The sequence below is a fragment of the Homarus americanus genome, unplaced genomic scaffold, assembly GCF_018991925.1.
Source record: "Homarus americanus isolate GMGI-L3 unplaced genomic scaffold, GMGI_Hamer_2.0 scaffold30108, whole genome shotgun sequence".
Lineage (NCBI taxonomy): Eukaryota > Metazoa > Arthropoda > Malacostraca > Decapoda > Nephropidae > Homarus > Homarus americanus.
The window spans coordinates 5686164-5706976 of NW_024748109.1; the positions used below are offsets into that span (position 1 = coordinate 5686164).

Below are 20813 nucleotides of genomic sequence, written 5' to 3' on the forward strand. Positions count from 1 at the left end.
CGTACAGTATACTCCACAGTAAACGTTCCTCTGTGCCATATTGAGGTGCAGCAGTGTTTGAGTGATGGTGAGCGAGAAGATGTAAAGTCCAGTAATAACAGAAGTGTGGAAGTGTTAAAAAAGAGCCCTGTTAGTCAAATGTAATGACAGCCAAACGTGTGCAGAATCTAGGAAAAGATATAAGAAGTCGGGACACTTGGACTCCCGTGATCTATACGAAAGTACAGGAAACAAATGGCGAGATGGCAAATGACCACTGACTTGTACTACAGTAGGTAGGGAAGAGGTGACCCAGCATACTGTCGTGTCTAGTAATGTGTTCTCAACTTGTGACTGCTGATGAGTTGTGTGTGGTTTTAGATAATATTAGGGTAAACTAATAAAACGTTTATGCATCCAGTCTTCATTATTATGTGGACAACATTCACAATTATTCTCCCCATGCTAACTTTTTGCTTACCTCCAAGAGGACTTGATATTACACTTACCTGTAATTTAATCAACTAATACCAAGTTGTGTGTCTGTATGAACCACTCATGACGGGTCTGAGCAAATATGTGAAGACCAATCCTGCCACCACTACACAACCTCACACACCACACGCCATGACTAAACCTACCACGACCCACATGTATTATACCGTCTCCTGCCTTATGCTTGTCGGCTTACTACCATTAGGAGGAAGCTGGTAGATTTATACCTTGTAAATATTGGTAGTTAGGCTATAGAGTAAATTAAGGACTCGTACACAATCTATTATTCCTGATGTTTCATATTTAAACACCAAGAATGTTTTGACCTGACGAGTTACGGGGTAAGAGGATTAAGGTTACTTAAGGTCCAAAGGGGAGGGGGAGGGGGGCCTTTTGGACCTTGAGGATCAGTTGCTTCCAGGGTGTGCTAGAGACAACATGTAGCTCTCTGACTGTGTATCTTCTGATGATGATTTTAATACACGAAAACGCTTAAGAAATTTTTAAATTTTCTTTTTCCCACGTTGTTTCCAAGTTTATATATATGTTGAACAAGCAACTAACTAGAGCGTGTTTTCCCATCGGCTGGAGCAGGTGGTGTTCGACACGCTAGAGTCCAGCATGAAAGCTGCCATCGCTTGCAACGCTTCCAACGAACATGGTTACGTGTATAAGAGTGTCTACCTCAATGTTTTGTGTAAGTTTAATCTAGATTAATTCTTTATCTTGAGCCGCTTGCTATTCATTTGCTGCTTTTTATTAGTTTTTATTTTTCAAACAAGATTAATCGATGGGCATAGAAACATTATTATTAGTTTAGAATTATTAATTGAAATAGAATATTTCATATATTAATACAAAATCATAGACATGCGTTGTGTTGTCGCGAAATTACATGTAATGGTGTGATTTAGCTCTTCCTCCGGAGTGGTTAACGGAGCCGGCGGACCTGGCAGTGCTGGAAGGCGGGGCCGCCACCCTGGAGTGCGAGGCTTATGGCTCTCCCGACCCCAACATGACCTGGGCCAAGATGGAGGGTGATGAGAAGGTTATCATTGACGATGGGGACCCTCGCTATGACGTCGAAGACAACAAGTTGATAATAAAGTTTGTAACGAGACAGTTGTTACATTTGTATGTGTATGATACTCCATTAATTATGAGACTGTTAACCCATTAAGTACACCACATTTGATTAGGTGAAGAAATTGGCTTATGGGTGAAGTATATTTTAATTGGGACTCTGAATAATGGGCAGAAGATCATGATGACAAAGCTGTGAGGAGCGAGGTCATGAAATTCTGTAGTCCTCGACACTGTATTCCGTAGATGACATAAATTTGTATGAAAGTCTGGAGAAACTATTAAGAGAACTGTACCAATTAACTTGTTATAGTTCAGTTAACTAATAGCATAATATAGAAAGCAAAGGGCAAGACACAACAATACTTACCACCTAATGTGCTCTGGCAATAAGCTTAAATTACAGTAAATACCTGACACTTCTCTCTAAATCCCTCAGTCCCTTCAGCAGGCAGACAACGTTGCCTCATTAGTTGGGCTGTTTAGCATCCAAATTTATCTAATTTTGTGATTCTTTTCACAGCCAATAACTACTGGTATCCTGGTAATAGAAGCGGGGTTTCATTAACAATCAGATAGTACCGGTCAAGGCAGAGGTGTAGGAAAAACTTCAAACTACTCGGTGACTTATGTTCGTCCATACAGCATCTTTAGTTTTCACTGCAATCCCAAATCCTCCCTTTTTTTTAGGGGGATTTCGGGCCCATCTGTGCACTAAACCGATGGCACCTATGTTAAACAAGACTTTGGGTCAAGGCGCCTTGTTTCTTAAGTCTCTTTATGGTGAGTGCTGGAATCATCGGTTCTTTGGGCAGTTACTCAATAATTTTTAGGATACAATAACTTTTTTTATGCCATTGAGCAGCGGTTGGGTTTCAAGTTCTTTTAATAACGAAACGACCAACAATATTGATACCTATGCCCTCATATAAAACTGTACTGTATTAATGCTGCCTGGGGTCTTTAACAAGGCAATTCTCACCAATTAGATTTTAGATGTCTTGCAGTAAAGGTGAAGCCCTTCAGATACATCATGAACTGTGCAATGATAATGATGCTACTTCTTGTTAATAACTACCAGATAGTAATGATGTAGCCCACTGCCTCCCTACCTCTGCCAGATAGTAATGATGTAGCCTACTGCCCCCCTACCTCTGCCAGATAGTAATGATGTAGCCCACTGCCTCCCTACCTCTGCCAGATAGTAATGATGTAGCCCACTGCCTCCCTACCTCTGCCAGATAGTAATGATGTAGCCCACTGCCTCCCTACCTCTGCCAGATAGTAATGATGTAGCCCACTGCCTCCCTACCTCTGCCAGATAGTAATGACTGCCTAGCCAGATAGTAATGATGTAGCCCACTGCCTCCCTACCTCTGCCAGATAGTAATGATGTAGCCCACTGCCTCCCTACCTCTGCCAGATGGTAATGATGTAGCCTACTGCCTCTCTACCTGTCACACAACAATGATTTAATTCTTGTTATTAATATTGGAAAAAAACAAAAAACAACCTGTCTCCCGGCAGATCTGTAGACGAGGACACCGAGGGTCAGTATATCTGCATTGCTACCAACAAGTTCGCGTCGTTGAATTCAGTTGCAGAGATTGTGATGCGAGGTTAGTAGCATTACCATACACAACTGTACGTGTTTTATTGTAGTATTAATCAAAAATAATGATAACGTAATAATAATAATAATAATAATAATAATAATAATAATAATAATAATAATAATAATAGACGTAAGGACCAATAACAATCATTTCAAAAGTATTAATGAAAATGTTATTGCAAAACTTAATTCCATTACTGTGTCTAATAGGAATAATGTTTAGAAGAAGAAAAATAAAAAGTATTTTAGTAACAACAACATAACAGCTGCAACAACAAACTAATATAATGTCTATCTTTACTATTGTATTAACTGGTACTATTTATAATGTGTGTTATTTAGATATTTAATTGATATTCCCAGAGAAAACGGGGGCTGAGGCCAGCCTATCGAGTGACAGAGTCGAGGCAAATGATCACGTCTCACTCAACTGCCTCGTCAAGATCGACTCACACCTTAAGCCCGAAGTCACCTGGTTCAAGGACGATGTCAAAATAAACCTTAAAGATGATAATTACCGTCTTGGACGGAGCGGTAAGTAATACTTCCATTGAGTGTTTCACATACTTCTATGGTTACTGCTGTCAAGAACCTTTACATCGTGCGTGGAGGACCCGGGACCTTTACCAAGCATGAGGGCCAAAGCCCGAAATATTTTGTCCAGTTTCTACTCATAGTTGCCTTCAGATTTTCTGCTGGGTTCATATCACATCCTTTCGTTGCCCTGACAAGGAGGTGCCCTTTAATTACAACTAGTTCTCCATGGCTCACACATTTTTGACAAATATGCTATTTCGCATATCTTGAATTTCACGGCTTCCAGCACTAGTGAGCCCATTTCTACTCATTTGAACTTTGCAACTGAGGCCTAGAGTCAGTTAATAGCATCTGATTGGCTGACAGACGGACACGCGAAGAGTCATTACAGTGACTCTCTGGGGCAAATAAATCACGTAGTAATGTAAATATTGTAACTGCATTATCTGTATACGTTTCTATCTACTGCTGATTACATACATTGGGGGTGCGACGGTGGTGTGGATACAGCGCTCACCTCTTATTGTAAGGGTGGCTGTGAGTGGGGTACCTGATATTACAGCTGGTAGAAGCGAAGTTGGTCTGGTGCAATGCAGGCACAATGCCGTCTTGTGTACTGGAAAAAAAGGCCGCCCCAACGGGCCTTAAGCCTATGAGACCCATTTTCTGCGAGTACTGTTAATTAAATGTGGCGTCATGAGCAAGGTGCTTTTCTGTGATCTAAATCCAGACTGTTGAGTAGTTGGAGTGTTATATACAACTATGTAAGGGTATTTCTACAAGTTCATGTTATATACAAGTACAGTACATCTACTGCTGTTACATAATACTATGTAACAGTACATTTGTTGGTCCACCATCAGTAACTCGGTAAAAACTGCTGGAGGAAAATTAATAATGAAATTGAATTGTATCTGAATACAAACTATCTCCACAGAATTCCCTGACAATAAAATTGATGATGGTGATGAGGATGACGACGAAGACGGGAGAGAGGAGGAGACGTGGGTGTTGGAGATCATGAAGGTCCATGGCCACGACTCTGGTGTGTATACCTGCAGTGTTCACACTGAAGTTGACGACGCCTCAGATAATGTCATTCTTACTGTCGAGGGTAAGTAAGCATAGCATATCTTTACCAGGTAAGTATCTCGTCTCAGGAGAATGACCCGTTAGTTTTAAGTAATGTTTTTTCGTCTAATCTACCTTCTGAATCCAAAATATATTCTTTAAAGGAAAAAAAATAAAAACGTACAAATAACAACATGAGTAGATCGACAGAACTTAGCTTAATTGATACATTGCAGAATGAATGTGTTTAGTGTGGTTACATAAGAGTTCAGAATGACGGACTGATAAGAGTCTCTCTCCTATCACCTTAATATTTATAATGCTGTATATATGACACAGAAGGTAATGTTACAGTACAGGGTTTGGGTTGGGTTGCATTTACAGATGTACCCAACTCGCCTCATCTGATGACGGCTCACTGTGAAGACCGGGAAGCTTTCCTCGAGTGGTCGTCAACAGGAGACAATAACGCACCACTTCAAGGCTTTGTCATCCAGTACGTCACACCATTCCACCCTGATGACTGGAAAGACGCCGAAAATAAGATTCCAGCTTCATCAACATCCTTCTCAGTGAGTTGTTACGTTGCCATTAATTTGTTACCTGTAAGAAGAACTCCTGCCCAGATACATTTCCCCTCGTCATCTTTGATTACTTCCACCTTGTCTCCAGGTTCAATCCTTCACGCCTTGTTTGTCAGTAATATTTCCACTATATTTCAGCATGAACGTTTATCCACAGTTTTTTGCCAGAGCATCTATATTTTTTCTTCCTCATTGACATCATTTAGCGCTACTAACACAACCCGTCCCATCTTAAGCCAACACTAGATACTTGTTAGTTCACGTGTGTAGCAAGTATAGCCCCGCCGTATTGCTTCATCACTACTAAAACTTCACTTCAATTATTCTCCTTCGTCTGTGTCCCGGTTCTCACTTCAACTAGAGTAATTCGTCTCTCTCTTACCAGAATGGCCCAGTCAATTCCTCTCACTGCACTATTCTGTCCCAGTTAATCCCTCTCACCACTATTCTGTCCCAGTTAATCCCTCTCACTACACTATTCTGTCCCAGTTAATCCCTCTCACTGCACTAGTCTGTCCCAGTTAATCCCTCTCACCACTATTCTGTCCCAGTTAATCCCTCTCACTGCACTATTCTGTCCCAGTTAATCCCTCTCACTACACTATTCTGTCCCAGTTAATCCCTCTCACCACTATTCTGTCCCAGTTAATCCCTCTCACTACACTATTCTGTCCCAGTTAATCCCTCTCACTACACTATTCTGTCCCAGTTAATCCCTCTCACCACTATTCTGTCCCAGTTAATCCCTCTCACTACACTATTCTGTCCCAGTTAATCCCTCTCACCACTATTCTGTCCCAGTTAATCCCTCTCACCACTATTCTGTCCCAGTTAATCCCTCTCACTACGCTATTCTAAGTCAAACCCTCATCAATGTGTCTTTATTCCCACCTTTACTACTGTGTGCTAATTCTCTTTCTTACTACTAAACCCTGATTCATCCCTTTGTCTACACTATTGTGGTGATCCTTTCCCGCCATAATGTCCCAGTTTACCTCTTCTCAGTGACCAATGTCCCAGTTTACCTCTACTCACAATGTCCCAATTTACCTCTACTCACAATGTCCCAGTTTACCTCTACTCACAATGTCCCAGTTCTAATACTTACCACAATGTCTCAGTTTTCCTTGCCAAATTCCCTCGATAATCCATTTACCAATAATTCTGGTTCATTCTCCTTTCATAATTCCCTCCCTACCTCCCTTGCTAACACGGGGTATAAATTCTCCCTAGAGTAGTGTTGTATGGTTCTCCCTCACACCACAGTGTTGTATGGTTCTCCCTCACACCACAGTGTTGTATGGTTATTGCACCATTGTCTTGGATGATGCTTCCATTTTTTCTTATTTTCCTTTTTAGTCTGTATATAAAGTACTTCTATTCAGTTTTTCTCTTCTATAAGATATTTTAGAATAAGAAGCCTTTATTAACTTTTCATTAGTTAGTTATCATCAGGGAATACTGTAACATAATTACTGTTATTTACCAAAACTGTAGTATTATCCAGTATTTCTCCTCTGTAGCGAAATGTGACATTTTTCTACCAATCACTAATCAATGGCACCGATTCCAAATTTTTCGTCGAGTCAGTGCTTCACCTGCTATCGTTTACATATGGCCGCTCCTCTGAGGCTTCGTTCACAATAGATGTGAAACCTTGCCTATTTTTGCCTTAGTAAATACTCTCCTTCATTTTCTTTTGTACAGTCTTTGAAATAATCGGAAATTGGTCTAACCTTTTCTTTTATCCGTTTCCGTGTTATAAGTTTTAAACTCCGAATTACACTTCTTGATTGTAACTTAATGTAAAGTTACGGAACGGAACCATTCAGTTTTTATTATCGGTGTTCGTAAGGATCACTGTTTAAAGGAAGACTGCAATATATTTATATAGTCAGGGCTTTAACCCAAAGAGGATTAAGAGCTATTGTTAACGATCGAATCACTGTTACAAATTCCTGTGTTATATATTAGGTAAACGTTGCCTCAGCATGACCTGCTATTTATACTACCTCATATTGTCTACTCCTACTGTAAGTGTGGTGAGTGCCTGACCTTCCCCGCCATCTATCTTTGTCTCCACGATTATATTACTCGACCCATTTTTTATTTTTGCCGACTCCTTGATGCTTTTTGACATAATGATAATTTCTGTCAGTCTTGCTCTAATATTTGCTTTTGGAAAACTCTTTATTAGATTTTTGCTCTGAATACTTATCAAACATTACTCTGTAAAAGTTCACCAATATTGTGTGTTTAGTAGTAACACGGTTGAGTGGTTCTTGGTACAGTACCTCACTTATTTTCTGACTGTAGGTATAAATGCCAATATATTTCTACAGTATCATATATGAGTCAACCTCTATATTCATTTCTTAGTTGTGATCTTCAGTCCTAGTTGGTCAGTCTAGTAATTCTATTCTAATAATGCAGCATTTAATTTTCTTATATTTTCTTCAGTAAGCTTATACACAGTGGTATATACTTTAGTAGGTTGCTTAGTTCTTTAACACAGTTGTATAACTTTCGTTAGTACTCTTATTCCCCCTAACAACACCCCATGGTAGTCACAGCTCCTGATGGCGTCTAGCCTATATTGATGCCCAACCCCATCAAGCCCCCCATCCATTACTGCCCCATCCAAAATGGTTACTCCCTTTTGGGTGCCTTGCCATCGTTGGAGTCCCACACGTATTTGCATTCCCCTTGTGCTGTAGCCTCTCCACCCACCTCACTCCCACAAAAAGTTTATTCCCGACGAGGTCCAAGTCCCTGGTGGAACTCCTCCCTTACCTAAACCTTACGTTATTAAAGACCTTCCATAATCCCAGAACCCCATTCTTACTGCACTCTCATTCCCTGCAAGAGACCCAACAGGTACCCAAACCTCTCAGCTTCCCCCTCTACGCTAGACACACCCGCACTGATAGGAAGGCCTAATTTCTATTGATATTTCAAAACGTTTTGGGTTTCACATCCTACTAGATCCACCCTATACTCGTTTAGGCTCTTCCACCTACCGTCCTGATCAACTAACGTGCCACTGTACTAAAACCTCACTCATTAATGAAATTTAATATCCACGAGCCTTTGCCGTATGCTATTCTAAAGAAACTTGTGTGTTGGCTGGAACCTTGCCCCATCCTGTCGTTCAAGACCACATCACTTTCCAGTCTCGTTGACGAGAGCTCCAGACTCCCTGCAGAAACCTTAACCCTCGTCCCTGCATTGAAAGTCCAGCCTTACCAATGTCTTATGTTAACTGAAACCAACTTCATTTGAGTCTGACATCAACTTGGTATCATTCCTTTAAAGTACCTTCATTCTTTACTGAAGTCTTATCCGTTACTGAAACTATACAGAATGGAGCACCAGCATTATTAGAGCTCCATTACTCTCCCTCTGTCGACAAATAAACTCATACAAATTGTGAATTTATTTTTATGCTGAAATAATATCCTTAACTGAAGCTTTTCTTGAATAGAATGCTCACTTTCTGCTGGCGCACCACCACTTACTGACCACTATCGCTAATTTAGCCTCACTTCTATGGAACTTCAGTCCTCCCCGTTACTACTGGAGCCCCATTACTTTTAATGTCCATTGTCAATGAGGCTCCAACCACTGCTGTTGCCTCTCATGGGAGAATTACCTCTGCTAAAGTTTCATCTCGGTTTATTCCCACTGGCACACACCGATGTCTCCTCCACCTCAGGCTTACTACATCCTACCTCAGTTGGCGTCCTAAACCTCTGGAAGTACATTACCACAGACATATACTTCCCTCTAAGAGTCCTAACTCATCTGAAATTTCATTCCCTCTTAGAGTCCTGCTTCCATGGATATAAAACCCTCTTTGACGCCTCGCCCTCACTTTAGCCTGCCTTCATAAGAGACCCACCCCACTCGACCTACTTCTCACCATATTCCCCATTCCCACGAAGTTCACTTTACTGAAATTTTATTCCCACTGGAGTCCCTTTCTCGATCAAGCCTCGTTCACCCAGGAACCTTCCTCTTAATGGAGTCACATCTCCAATAGTCCCCCCCTCTGCCCCCTCCCCCAGTTAAGTCTACTTTCTCCATTGTTCCACTCTTCTGAACCTTTCCTCCTCTTGTGTCCCTCTACTCTTGAACCTTTCCTCCTCTTGTGTCCCTCTACTCTTGAACCTTTCCTCCTCTTGTGTCCCTCTACTCTTGAACCTTTCCTCCTCTTGTGTCCCTCTACTCTTGAACCTTTCCTCCTCTTGTGTCCCTCTAGTTCCATCTTCCCTGGAGCCTCACTGGTACTGAAATCCCCAGTATTTTAGTCCTGTGCTTATTGGAGCCTGACCGCCACGGAGCTCTATTGTTACTGGAGGCTTCCCGCACACCAGTCTTATTCCATTAGAGATCCCCTCACTGGAGCACTGCCTTCACTGCAGCTCCACCCCCTCACTGGAGCACTGGCTTCACTGCAGCTCCACCCCCTCACTGGAGCACTGCCTTCACTGCAGCTCCACCCCCTCACTGGAGCCCTGCTCACACTGTAGCTCCACTCCCATTGGAACCCTGCCCACACTGCAGCTCCACTCCCACTGGAGCCTGCCCACACTGCAACTCCACTCCCACTGGAGCCCTGCCCACACTGGAGCCCTACCTTAGTGCCAAACAGAGGACCTATTTCTAACTAACCAATATTTTGCCTTTAACTCTCCTGTGCCCTCTCCTCTCCCGGCCACCGCTAGTCTCGCTTCCAGACCATCGCCCGTGTGAGTATCTTACCTTGTAGGTATACTTCTAGTATTAATACATCATCATACTCCAGGTATATCTATAAATGCATTAATATACAGCCATCTTTTGTTAGACACTGTATTTCTAAGTCTGATCCTATTGGTAAAAATTCTCCTAACAGTAAAGTTTACTTATTCTATTAATATTAAAAATTTATCCCTTACTTATGTTTTTTCATGATAGTAATACATAAGCATCTAGTGTGTATCCATTCATCTCTATCACTAAACAACCATCATGTATTAGTTCTTCCCATAAACCTTCTCTTGTAGCTGTGATGCCCCAGTTCACTCCAATACGAATTACCAAATTATAGTCTGTACCATGGGACATGCCATCCCTCCCTCCCAGCATCCCCCAGATTCAAGGTGTTTCCCACGGCCACAATACCATGTTGAGGTACAGAAAGTAGTCAGTGCATCACGAAAATAATCTGAATAAAATAATTTTTGTTTAACATTTTAGTAAAAAGAATTAAAGCTAGTTTTGGGATATCTCTCTTTTAATTGGTTCTAGCAATGTCTAATGATTATAAATGTACTGAGTTGATAGTAGTACCTCTTCGGTAATGTCTTAAAGCTTTTCCAGTTAGGAAGAAAAGAAACTCTGAATTGACTGTCAGTTTGTATGTACACGGAAGTAAGACGGGCCCTTAGGTTCAATCAGAGGGTCAAATGCTCTACGTTGTTTGCAGTAGAATTGATACACCTATAATGTATAACTATTTTATGATAGTTGTGTAAATAAAGTAGGTGTATACATATTGTCACACTGGTTGTACTGTATGTTTGTCCACACCAATAACTGTAGTGTGTGGAAGGAAATCGCACCTCACCGTTCAGGTTTGTTGGTGCGGACAGGTTTGATAAATTTGTGGGTTTAGCTAATATACAGTAGTCATGCAGACGTTTTAATTGTTGCCCAAATACCAAAAACACCCCAACAATTGTGTTCGTCCGAGAGGTTTACTATACGCAGTCTAATTATGAGATAAGCTTTGATAGTTGAAGTTAACGGCGCAGTAATTCCTCTCGTAAAAAATATAAAATATACGTCGTGTATATAATTGATATAGCCGAATGATGTTTGCCAAATATTGTGATGAAGATGTTGATATTTGTGTCTTGGAGATGTATAGCCATTAATATCTATGGGGTGTTATACTGATATAAGACAATACATATTTTTTGTCTGAACATCACCAAGTTTCCAAAATAAGAACTATGAGCAGGTTGCCCCTCTGAGCGGTACACATTCTCCTCTAACTGGTATATTTCCAATTCTGACTGAATATTTCCCCCTGACTTATTATCTACCCCCCCCCTTGACTGGTATATCTACCTCTGTGACTGGTATATCTGCCTCTGTGACTGGTATATCTGCCTCTGTGACTGGTATATCTGCCTCTGTGACTGGTATATCTGCCTCTGTAACTGGTATATCTGCCTCTGTGACAGGTATATCTGCCTCTGTGACTGGTATATCTGCCTCTGTAACTGGTATATCTGCCTCTGTGACTGGTATATCTGCCTCTGTGACTGGTATATCTGCTCCCTCTGATGGTATATTTTTCCCCTGACTAATACATTTTGCCTCCTCTGACACACGCTGCCTGTCTACACCTGTCTCTGTATTTCACTCGTCTGAGTTACACTTCTCACCTCCCCCGACTTGTATATTTAGTCTGGTTGATTGGTGTAATGTCTCTGTCTGTGTGGTTGGTCTGGCTCATGTTTGTCTCTCCTACTGGTCGAGAAGGAAGGTCCTTAAGTGGTAGAGATGACCTCTGATTGGTAGGAGAATTGACTAGTACAGAGGACTTGACTGTTACAAGTGATCCAACTGGTACAGAGAACTTGACTGTTACAGGCGATCTGACTGGTACAGAGGACTTGACTGTTACAGGTGATCTGACTGGTACAGAGGACTTGACTGTTGCAGGTGATCCGACTGGTACAGAGGACTTGACTGTTACAGGTGATCTGACTGGTACAGAGGACTTGACTGTTGCAGGTGATCCGACTGGTACAGAGGACTTGACTGTTACAGGTGATCTGACTGGTACAGAGGACCTTAGAGGTACAGATAACTTGTAATAACACGTAGTTATATGAGTCGGTCAATATATCCAGCGGATGATTTATATTAACTGTGTGATATTATTAATAGTCATACCATTTGAAATTATTTGACACAATAATTCTCCATAGGTGGATATGAGCCCGGGACTGAACTACACCTTCCGTGTGCTGGCGTTCAACCGTGTAGGTATGTCTGATCCAAGTGAGGACACTGCCCAGTGCTTCCCGCCAGGACTCCCGCCTGACCACCACCCCTACAACGTCACTGTCACGGGCACATCACCCGGCACGCTCGTCATCTCCTGGCAGGTAATAACCATACTGCTCACTCTGTAACACTCCTGTATAAACACTAACCAGGCAGAATACCTTGTTAGTGTCTTAAGCTAAGCTGACACATTCCAAGACTGACATAGGTGCAGGGGACACATCTAGCCACTTGATGGTGACTTCGCTGCCTGCGGCGTCCGATCCATGACCCTGTGGAGATGGCACCTCTAGACAGCTTTCTAGATACCCTGTCCAGATGGCAGTCTGGTTGTTGATACAGTGCAGGTGGTTCTCAGCTGCACCCTGACAGTGATAACCTGCATGGATCCATCGTGAGTGCGCCAAACATCTCGTACTGTGCATCAGCTCATTCACCCGGCTGTACTGCTTCTTCCCATAGGGGGTGCAGATGGCCTCTTCTTCCATCATAGCATGGTAACCAGGCAGGGCAGTGCAGACATCTCTTCCATGTACATGCACGATTGCTGTGAGATCCAGGTAACGAGTACGCTGCTGTGTGTCTGTGCGTAAGATCAGCTGTGAGCCAATACAATAACAGAATGAGACGCCAGTAACTACCTCGTCACTGTCTGGAGAATTGATGACCATAGCTGGAGCGCCATGATGTTGCCTGAGCTGCATGCAACAACAGTCTAGTGTCGGCCTCTACGTGTGTACATCTCAGTTCAGCCTCTTCAACTTTCTTGACTTCGGTCATCTGCTCATTGGTGTTCAACCTGTTTGTGTCAGTCACAAACAGTCTTGCCTCCTCAGCCCTGGCTAATCTTCTGTAATCGTGGTTTCAACGCTTTTCAAAGAAGCAGCACTTAGCTGATCACTCTCCACATTCCTGAGGTTTCCACAGCTGACGTGAGGGTCAGAGGGTGGAGAGGCTCACATCTTCGTCGACCGAAAGGAAGTTTCATTATATCTTGGCAGAGTATGCTCATCGATGGAATGCTTGTCTGTACTATCAATCTCGTTCCCCTTCGGGAAGGTCCAGCCACTGCAGTTTCTTTGCTGCTAGATTCGCATCCGGCACTTTCTAGTGCCTGATGGTCTTCTCCAAAACGTACGGTGCATAACAGTTATGGGTCTCACTAGCTGTGTCACACGTCATGGCAGGGGCTGCTCATCGTGGAGATAATATTTCAGTAGTTTATACATCAACTGATCGCTGTTCAGAGTTAATCTGGCGTAAAAGACAGCGATGACATGGGACATTAATTTACAGTAACAACGTTACTAGTTCAATACTAACCGGTCATGGTAATAGTTCGCGGACAGGGTTTGCATCCGCTCTGATAATGTTTAACTTTTAATAATTTATTTTGACAGACCATGGCACCTGAAGAACATAATGGGCCGGACTTTCACTATAAAGTCCTCTGGCGAACTGATGACGCTGATGACGCCGACGATGACGAAGAGAACGTCACCACAACTGATGAAGTCGAAGGCGAGACCAAGACTGAGGACGAAGAAAATGACGACGATGGTTGGCACACAATGATCTTCGATGACTGGGAAAAAGTTTGTAATCTACAGTAACTGTTGTGTCCGCCATTGGACACGATTAATTTTTATTATAAATGTTCAATAAATTAATTCTCAACTGTGTGTTTACCAAGAATACGGACTTTACTGTACAGTATTTGAAGCAAAAAGTTATACATTTATACACTAATTGAATATACCTTCAAAACACACCATTAATAACATCAAGTATGGCGTTCTGGATATACTTTAGAACCAGGTGGAGATGACGGAGCTGCCGCCTTATCTGGAGTATGAAGTAGAAGTGGAGGCCCACAACGCCTACGGTGCCGCCCCACCGAGCCTCCTCACCTATACCGGCCACTCCGGCCAGGACGGTAAGCACTATGCGTTCATCTTAAAGGTTAAAGGTAAAATAATATTTTTTTATGCAGATCTGCTGTGTACAGTATCTCACAAAAGTCTGTCCACACACTGTGTGAAACGTTACGGGGCCACTAGTGATAGATATTGGGACATCCATTTACTTTGGTATATAGTTTGATATAAGTGAAGTAATGTGTGTGTATCTTGGCTTAATTAATATGATGTTCGGTCACCAGATGTAGTAGGATCAGTGTGCCACAGGGCCACACATACCAACCCTCCCGGGACATCACGAGTTGCATGTAGCATTTCGGAAGTCATCGGACCCATCCTGACAGATACTTTTTTGAGATACTGTACAAGTGTTGTTCACATCTATGGAGAAGTGTTTAGCGATGTTTGCCTCATGCGAAGGTCGACGGTGAGATTGTCTCATTTACACTTATTTACTCAAATAAATTTAGCCTTTCATTTGGGGTTGTATATTATTGGGTACTGTTTATTCAATAATTAAAAATAAATCACTTTTCATCTCCATGGTGGCCTGATAAAGCCAGTTGACAGTGTATTTTACTTTAGTCACACTACCTATTATTAGGTAAAACTGGGGAGTTTATCCTAAAGTAACAACTGTTCGTGTGGATCACTGTACTTGTCCATAATTGGATTATCATGGATCATGAAGCTGAGACAACTCTACCACAGAACCTGAAGACGAGCCTGACGACCTCAAGGTGCTTGATGCTGACGCCACCGACGCCGTCCTTACATGGACACCCGTTGACCAAGACTCTCTTAACGGCCTGCTTCTTGGCTACAAGGTTAGGTGTAAGGGGAGGTCTTATGGTACACCAATTAAACACTGAAGTTAATATTTTATTTTTTTATCAGTATTGTATTCTATCATCGATGTATCGTAAAGTTATAGACTTAATAATAATAGTTGTTATGCTTTTAATAAATACTACATAAATGTATCTATTATTAGATTGAGTATTGGGAAGACCATGATGGTGATGATGACGATGATGAACTTCACGAAGAAGTGTTGGCGACAGGATCTGTAGGTCGCGCAGAGTTAAAGGGTCTCACACCCTTCATGTCGTACCGGGCTAGAGTGAGTGCCGTCAATTCCGCTTTCACAGGTCCTGCCAGCACCATCGTTGCCTTCAAGACTGCCGAAGGAGGTTAGCACTTCACCTGCAATATATCTTTATTTGGTTTAGATGGCTTTCAAAACTAGTCATAAGTCATAATCATTTCAGTAGAAGAGAATTATGGAAGATGATGTATATAATTTACAAGACCAAGAACTTAAACTGTATTTGTTGCTAGATGTGTGGAGGGATTGGAGACACCCTTGATCAATATCTTGGGACCTTATGAAACATCAACATGGTAAAACACATCTGTTACAGCGTAAGAACGACTGGCGGAGAAAGCACATATTGTTAATGTCTCCCATCTTGCATCATAGCAGGAGAAGATTGACAAATGTGAAAAATAAATGTGTGTTGCCGTAGTACGCATTCCTTAATTCATGAACACCAAACTGAATGTATCCTTCGTCTCAACAGAGTCCGGGCCTGTGTCGAACATGGAGTCGAAGCAGCTGGGGGATGACAGTCTACTCTTAAGCTGGGAAGCACCAGAGGAGCCACACGGTGTTGTGAGAGGCTACAAGGTGCATTACTGTACAATCAATGGAGACGGGGAAGAAGGCCCAGTGACTAACTACAGTGAAACTCTGACTCCCAACTTAAACATTGTTAAACTGACAGACTTGGAGAGTGGCGCCACCTACAGGGTTACTGTCGCTGCTATCAATGGGGCCGGGGATGGCGAAGGGTGAGTTGTAGGGTCATTCCTCTGCCCGGTTTATTAGACGTATATTGGCATAGTTAAAATAAGTTAAGATATTTAATTAAGTATAGTTAACGGGCCCCAGATACAGTATAGTTAACGGGCCCCAGATACAGTTTGGTTAACAGACCCCAGATACAGCATAGTTAACGGGCCCCAGATACAGTATGGTTAACAGATCCCCAGATACAGCATAGTTAACAGACCCCAGATACAGTATAGTTAACGGACCCCAGATACAGTATGGTTAACAGACCCCAGATACAGTATGGTTAACAGACCCCAGATACAGTATAAGGAACAGACTCCAAATACAGGGACGCCCAGTCCACCCAGCTGTAAACGGGTACCTGAGTTTCCAACTTGGGGAAGTGAAGGCGGTCGAGAGAGCAGTACTAGAACCTTGATACAGTAATATATTCCACTGCACAAACCGACTACATGTTGTTCAAGACAAAACTCTGCTGAATGTGAAGTTAATCAACAAATATTAAGTTCTTAAGAGTAATCGTGTATGACGAAGAAGAGTGTGACAAGAGTACATTTACAACGTCAGAAGATCAAAGTGAAAACAGTAAAGTTTCACAGTTACAAAATATAAGTGTTGAAGAAAATCCATCTGTAAGGACTAACAAGGAGGAAACGTTGTTTACAAAACCCCTTTATCTTAGAGTACATATACTTCCATATTTTACCCCCTGAGAGTAATTTAGCGCACTGTAGTGTCTTCCCGTAATGATTAATTTAATTTATTCACGTTTTATAGAGTAAGTTCTCTGTAAGTGTAGGTGGAAGGAGTGGAACAATAGAGGTGGAGAGATGGAAGAAGTGCATCACTCCCTGTATGAACTACTGGTATAATTATTACTTCACGGTGATGCAATGATATACAGAATTTGAGTTTCTTTAATGTATGTTTGTATAGAATATTTAAAATTTTGATTAGGTTACTGTAAATAAGGGAGTGCAGGGGTGTGACGTGCACTGTTATGACATTGACAAAGTGTAAGTCCAAGTTAATTAATAAATCATAAATGGAATGTGGAAGTTCTGTTATCACAGTATACTAGTCACAAAGACAGAGGCTAAAAATTTCTCACTAATATCGTCTTTATACACAAAAAATTACACGGAAAGGAATTCCCTGAAAACCCGGATTTTATTGTTTAGTTTTAAGAGACAATGTTGAGAAAAGGAGACACCAGAAAATGTTTTGGTTAAGGAACTTTACTAACTATAGGTTGGAACATAACATTGACGGGTTACTGTTCATGTATTTTTATCTCTCGGTTGTAGAAGTATTAGTCTGTCTGCCTGTGTCTGTCTGTTTGTCTTGACTCTCCCCTTAAGGTAGGAGTGTGTTGTGTCAGCAGAAGAGAAGAGGTGTGTAAAAAGTCTCTTAAAGGTTAAACAATATGAGTTCTGTTCATGTGATTATAAACAAGAGTGTAGGCAGATAAAGTTTTGTAGATGGCGGAAAGATTTATTAGATTAACTTTGAGTGGAACATAATGTAACTAAACCTTAAAAGTAACAGTAAATGTAATATTTAAGTTAAGGATTCATTAACTCTGATAATTCATGTGATAAATAAGTTCAAAGAGAATGAATTTGACTGACATAAGGTGGTCAGTGTTCAGTCTCTGAGGAGGTAATTGATACCTGACCATGTGGTGTATGGATAAGTGTGGATGAATTACTTGAACAGCGAGTGGTGGCTCTGAGACTCAAGTGTACTCTATTATTACAGGTTGTCGCTGGATCATGACATGGAGGTATTAGATCCCCGTGTCCCCGCGGTGCCGGTGTTTACTTGGCTAGTACTCGAGGAGGAAGATGAGGAGCAGCCCGGCACTGACAGAGACGGTGACGGTGACGTAGACGACAACGACGTTAGAAACAAAAACATTATTATTGGTGACACTGATGGCGATGGTGACGTAGACGAAGATGATGTCCTAGATACTGATAATGACGGAGATATTGATGAAGATGACATAAATGTTGCGGACATCAACAATGACGGTACTGTAGACGTGGAGGATGTAAAAGCTGCTGACAGGGACAATGATGGGTTCGTGGACATAGGTGACATCGGCGATGAGGATGGAGATGGTGACTTTGACGGAGCAGATGTACTCGCCGCGGACGAGGACGGTGACGGTGATATCGACTCTTCAGATGACGACGAAGAGGATGTGCTTTTGGAGGACAGGGATCAAGATGGTGATATTGATAAGGACGATGTAGTGGACATCAACCACGATGGTATTCTCGACGAGAAAGACTTTAGGGCCGCAGATGTTGATAACGATGGAGATGTTGATGAAGACGATGTGAAAGTCGCAGACAAAGATGGAGACGGTGATATTGATGGCGCTGACTTGACCGACTTGGACAAAGACGGGAGAGTAGACGGTGATGACCTTGAGGTGGTGGACATAGATGGGGATGGTGATGTAGACTCCCGGGACTTCTCCTTAAAGACGGTCTTCCTTACTGATGTTGATAATGATGGTGATGTCGATTCAGACGATGTTCTTGACATCGATAAAGATGGTGATGTAGACGAAGATGATCATGCAATCGCCGATATTGATAATGATGGTGATGTTGATGCTGATGACGTTAAAGCCGGTGATAAAGATGGTGACGGTGATATTGATGCTGTAGATATTGGAGATGAAGATAATGATGGTGATATTGATGGTCTTGATGTTCTAAAAGCTGATAAAGATGGTGACGGAGACATTGATGCAAGTGATGATAATGAAGAAGGTACACTCCTTGAAGACCGAGATGGTGACGGTGACTTTGATCGTGAAGATGTTACCGATTTAGATGGTGATGGTGATATTGATAGTGAGGATATAGCCGCCGCAGATGTAGATGATGATGGTGATGTTGATATGGATGATCTCAACATCGCTGACAAAGATGGTGATGGTGATGTTGACGAAGCTGACATGGCCGACCTTGATGGTGACGGCAAACTTGATGGTGATGACCTTGAAATAAATGATCGTAATGCTGATGGTGTTATTGATGCCAAAGACTTCACCTTCAGGAACACTTTACTTGCTGATACTGATGGCGATGGTGATATAGATAGTGACGATGTCCTCGATATTGATGGTGACGGAGACATTGATGAAGAAGACATTAAAGCCGCGGATATTGATGATGATGGTGATATTGATGGTGATGATGTAAAGCAGGGAGATAAAGATGGTGATAATGATGTTGACTCCGCTGATGTACATGACATTGATGGTGATGGTTTTATCGATGAAGACGATCTTGATGTTGAGGACAGGGATGGTGATGGTGATGTTGATGCCACTGACTTCGCTCTCCGCAAAGTATTTCTTGGAGACACTGACGGCGATGGAGACGTTGACAGAGAAGACGTTCTTGACACTGATGGTGATGGTGACATTGATGATAAAGACTTTGATGTTGCTGACATCAATAACGACGGTAATGTAGATATGAAAGATGTCGCTGCTGCTGACAGAGATCACGATGGAGACGTTGATGAGGCTGACATAGGAGATGAAGATAACGACGGAGACATAGATGGAAATGATGTGATCGCTGCAGATGAGGATGGTGATGGTGATATTGATGCTGCAGATGACGATGGTGAAAGTATCTTGCTCTCAGATACTGATGGTGATGGTGACGTTGACCTGAACGATGTAATAGACCTCGATGGTGACGGAGACATCGACGAAGATGATAATAAGGCCGCAGACATTGACAATGATGGTGACGTTGATGTTGACGACGTTAAAGCTGCAGATAGAGACAAGGATGGGGATGTAGATGCTGCAGACATTGTTGACATTAATGATGATGGTCATATTGACGGTAGAGATCTTGTGGGGTTAGATAGAGATAATGACGGCGATATTGACTCGACGGACATTGAGAATTTGGACGTGTTCCTCAAAGACACTGATGGTGATGGTGATGTAGACGAAGACGATGTCCTTGACGTTGACCATGACGGGGATATTGACGAAGATGACATTGCTGTGGCCGATATTAATAACGATGGTAACATTGACTCAGACGATGTTGTAGCTGGTGACCGAGACGGCGACAATGATGTTGATTTTAAAGACATCGGGGACGAAGATGGAGATGGTGACATTGATGGAAGTGATGTCGTGATTGCTGATCGGGATGGTGACGGCGACATTGACGCTGCCGATGAAGGTCGAGGAGTGGAAGTACGCGTCAACTGGACACCAGACTTGGAGGCTCACCCAGGGGTTGACTTCTATGTTCAGAACAGGTAAGAATCTACCTTTTGCATGACACTCTTTCACTAAGGTACATTGTTCATAAGAGTTTAGTGTACACTTGCTGACTACTGGGTACCAATGGTAAATGACCTTACCTACCCACGAACTGGCCAAATTGACTACCCGGATCATGAACTGGTCCATATTGCAACCTGGGCATAACACAATCATTATTTTCATTTTAAAAGTAAATTTGGTTTCGATTTTCACCTTGAAAATGTTATGAATATCTGATTCTATAAAAGATGATTACTAAGACATAGGAAAGAACCAGGTTTTTCTA

The 20813-nt window shown here is 42.1% G+C and overlaps 1 protein-coding gene across 19 annotated transcripts in view; it reads left to right on the forward strand.

The window, feature by feature from the left end:
- LOC121880141 (neuroglian-like) overlaps positions 1-20813 on the forward strand; it is a 176277-nt gene that overhangs the window by 109156 nt on the left and 46308 nt on the right. For 18 of the 19 annotated variants that reach the window (XR_006091494.1, XM_042387211.1, XM_042387201.1 and 15 more), the window contains 14 exons: positions 1069-1171; positions 1389-1581; positions 3085-3176; positions 3536-3706; positions 4647-4823; positions 5165-5352; positions 10092-10115; positions 12351-12530; positions 13830-14024; positions 14242-14365; positions 15060-15175; positions 15343-15541; positions 15932-16202; positions 17968-20520. Coding sequence is in view for 18 of the 19 variants with exons in the window: in XM_042387211.1 (XP_042243145.1) it covers positions 1069-1171; positions 1389-1581; positions 3085-3176; positions 3536-3706; positions 4647-4823; positions 5165-5352; positions 10092-10115; positions 12351-12530; positions 13830-14024; positions 14242-14365; positions 15060-15175; positions 15343-15541; positions 15932-16202; positions 17968-20520 (4586 nt within the window). In the remaining variant the exon portion in view is untranslated. The remainder of the gene's footprint in view (positions 1-1068; positions 1172-1388; positions 1582-3084; positions 3177-3535; positions 3707-4646; positions 4824-5164; positions 5353-10091; positions 10116-12350; positions 12531-13829; positions 14025-14241; positions 14366-15059; positions 15176-15342; positions 15542-15931; positions 16203-17967; positions 20521-20813) is intronic. The other variant, XM_042387206.1, reaches the window with a different exon arrangement.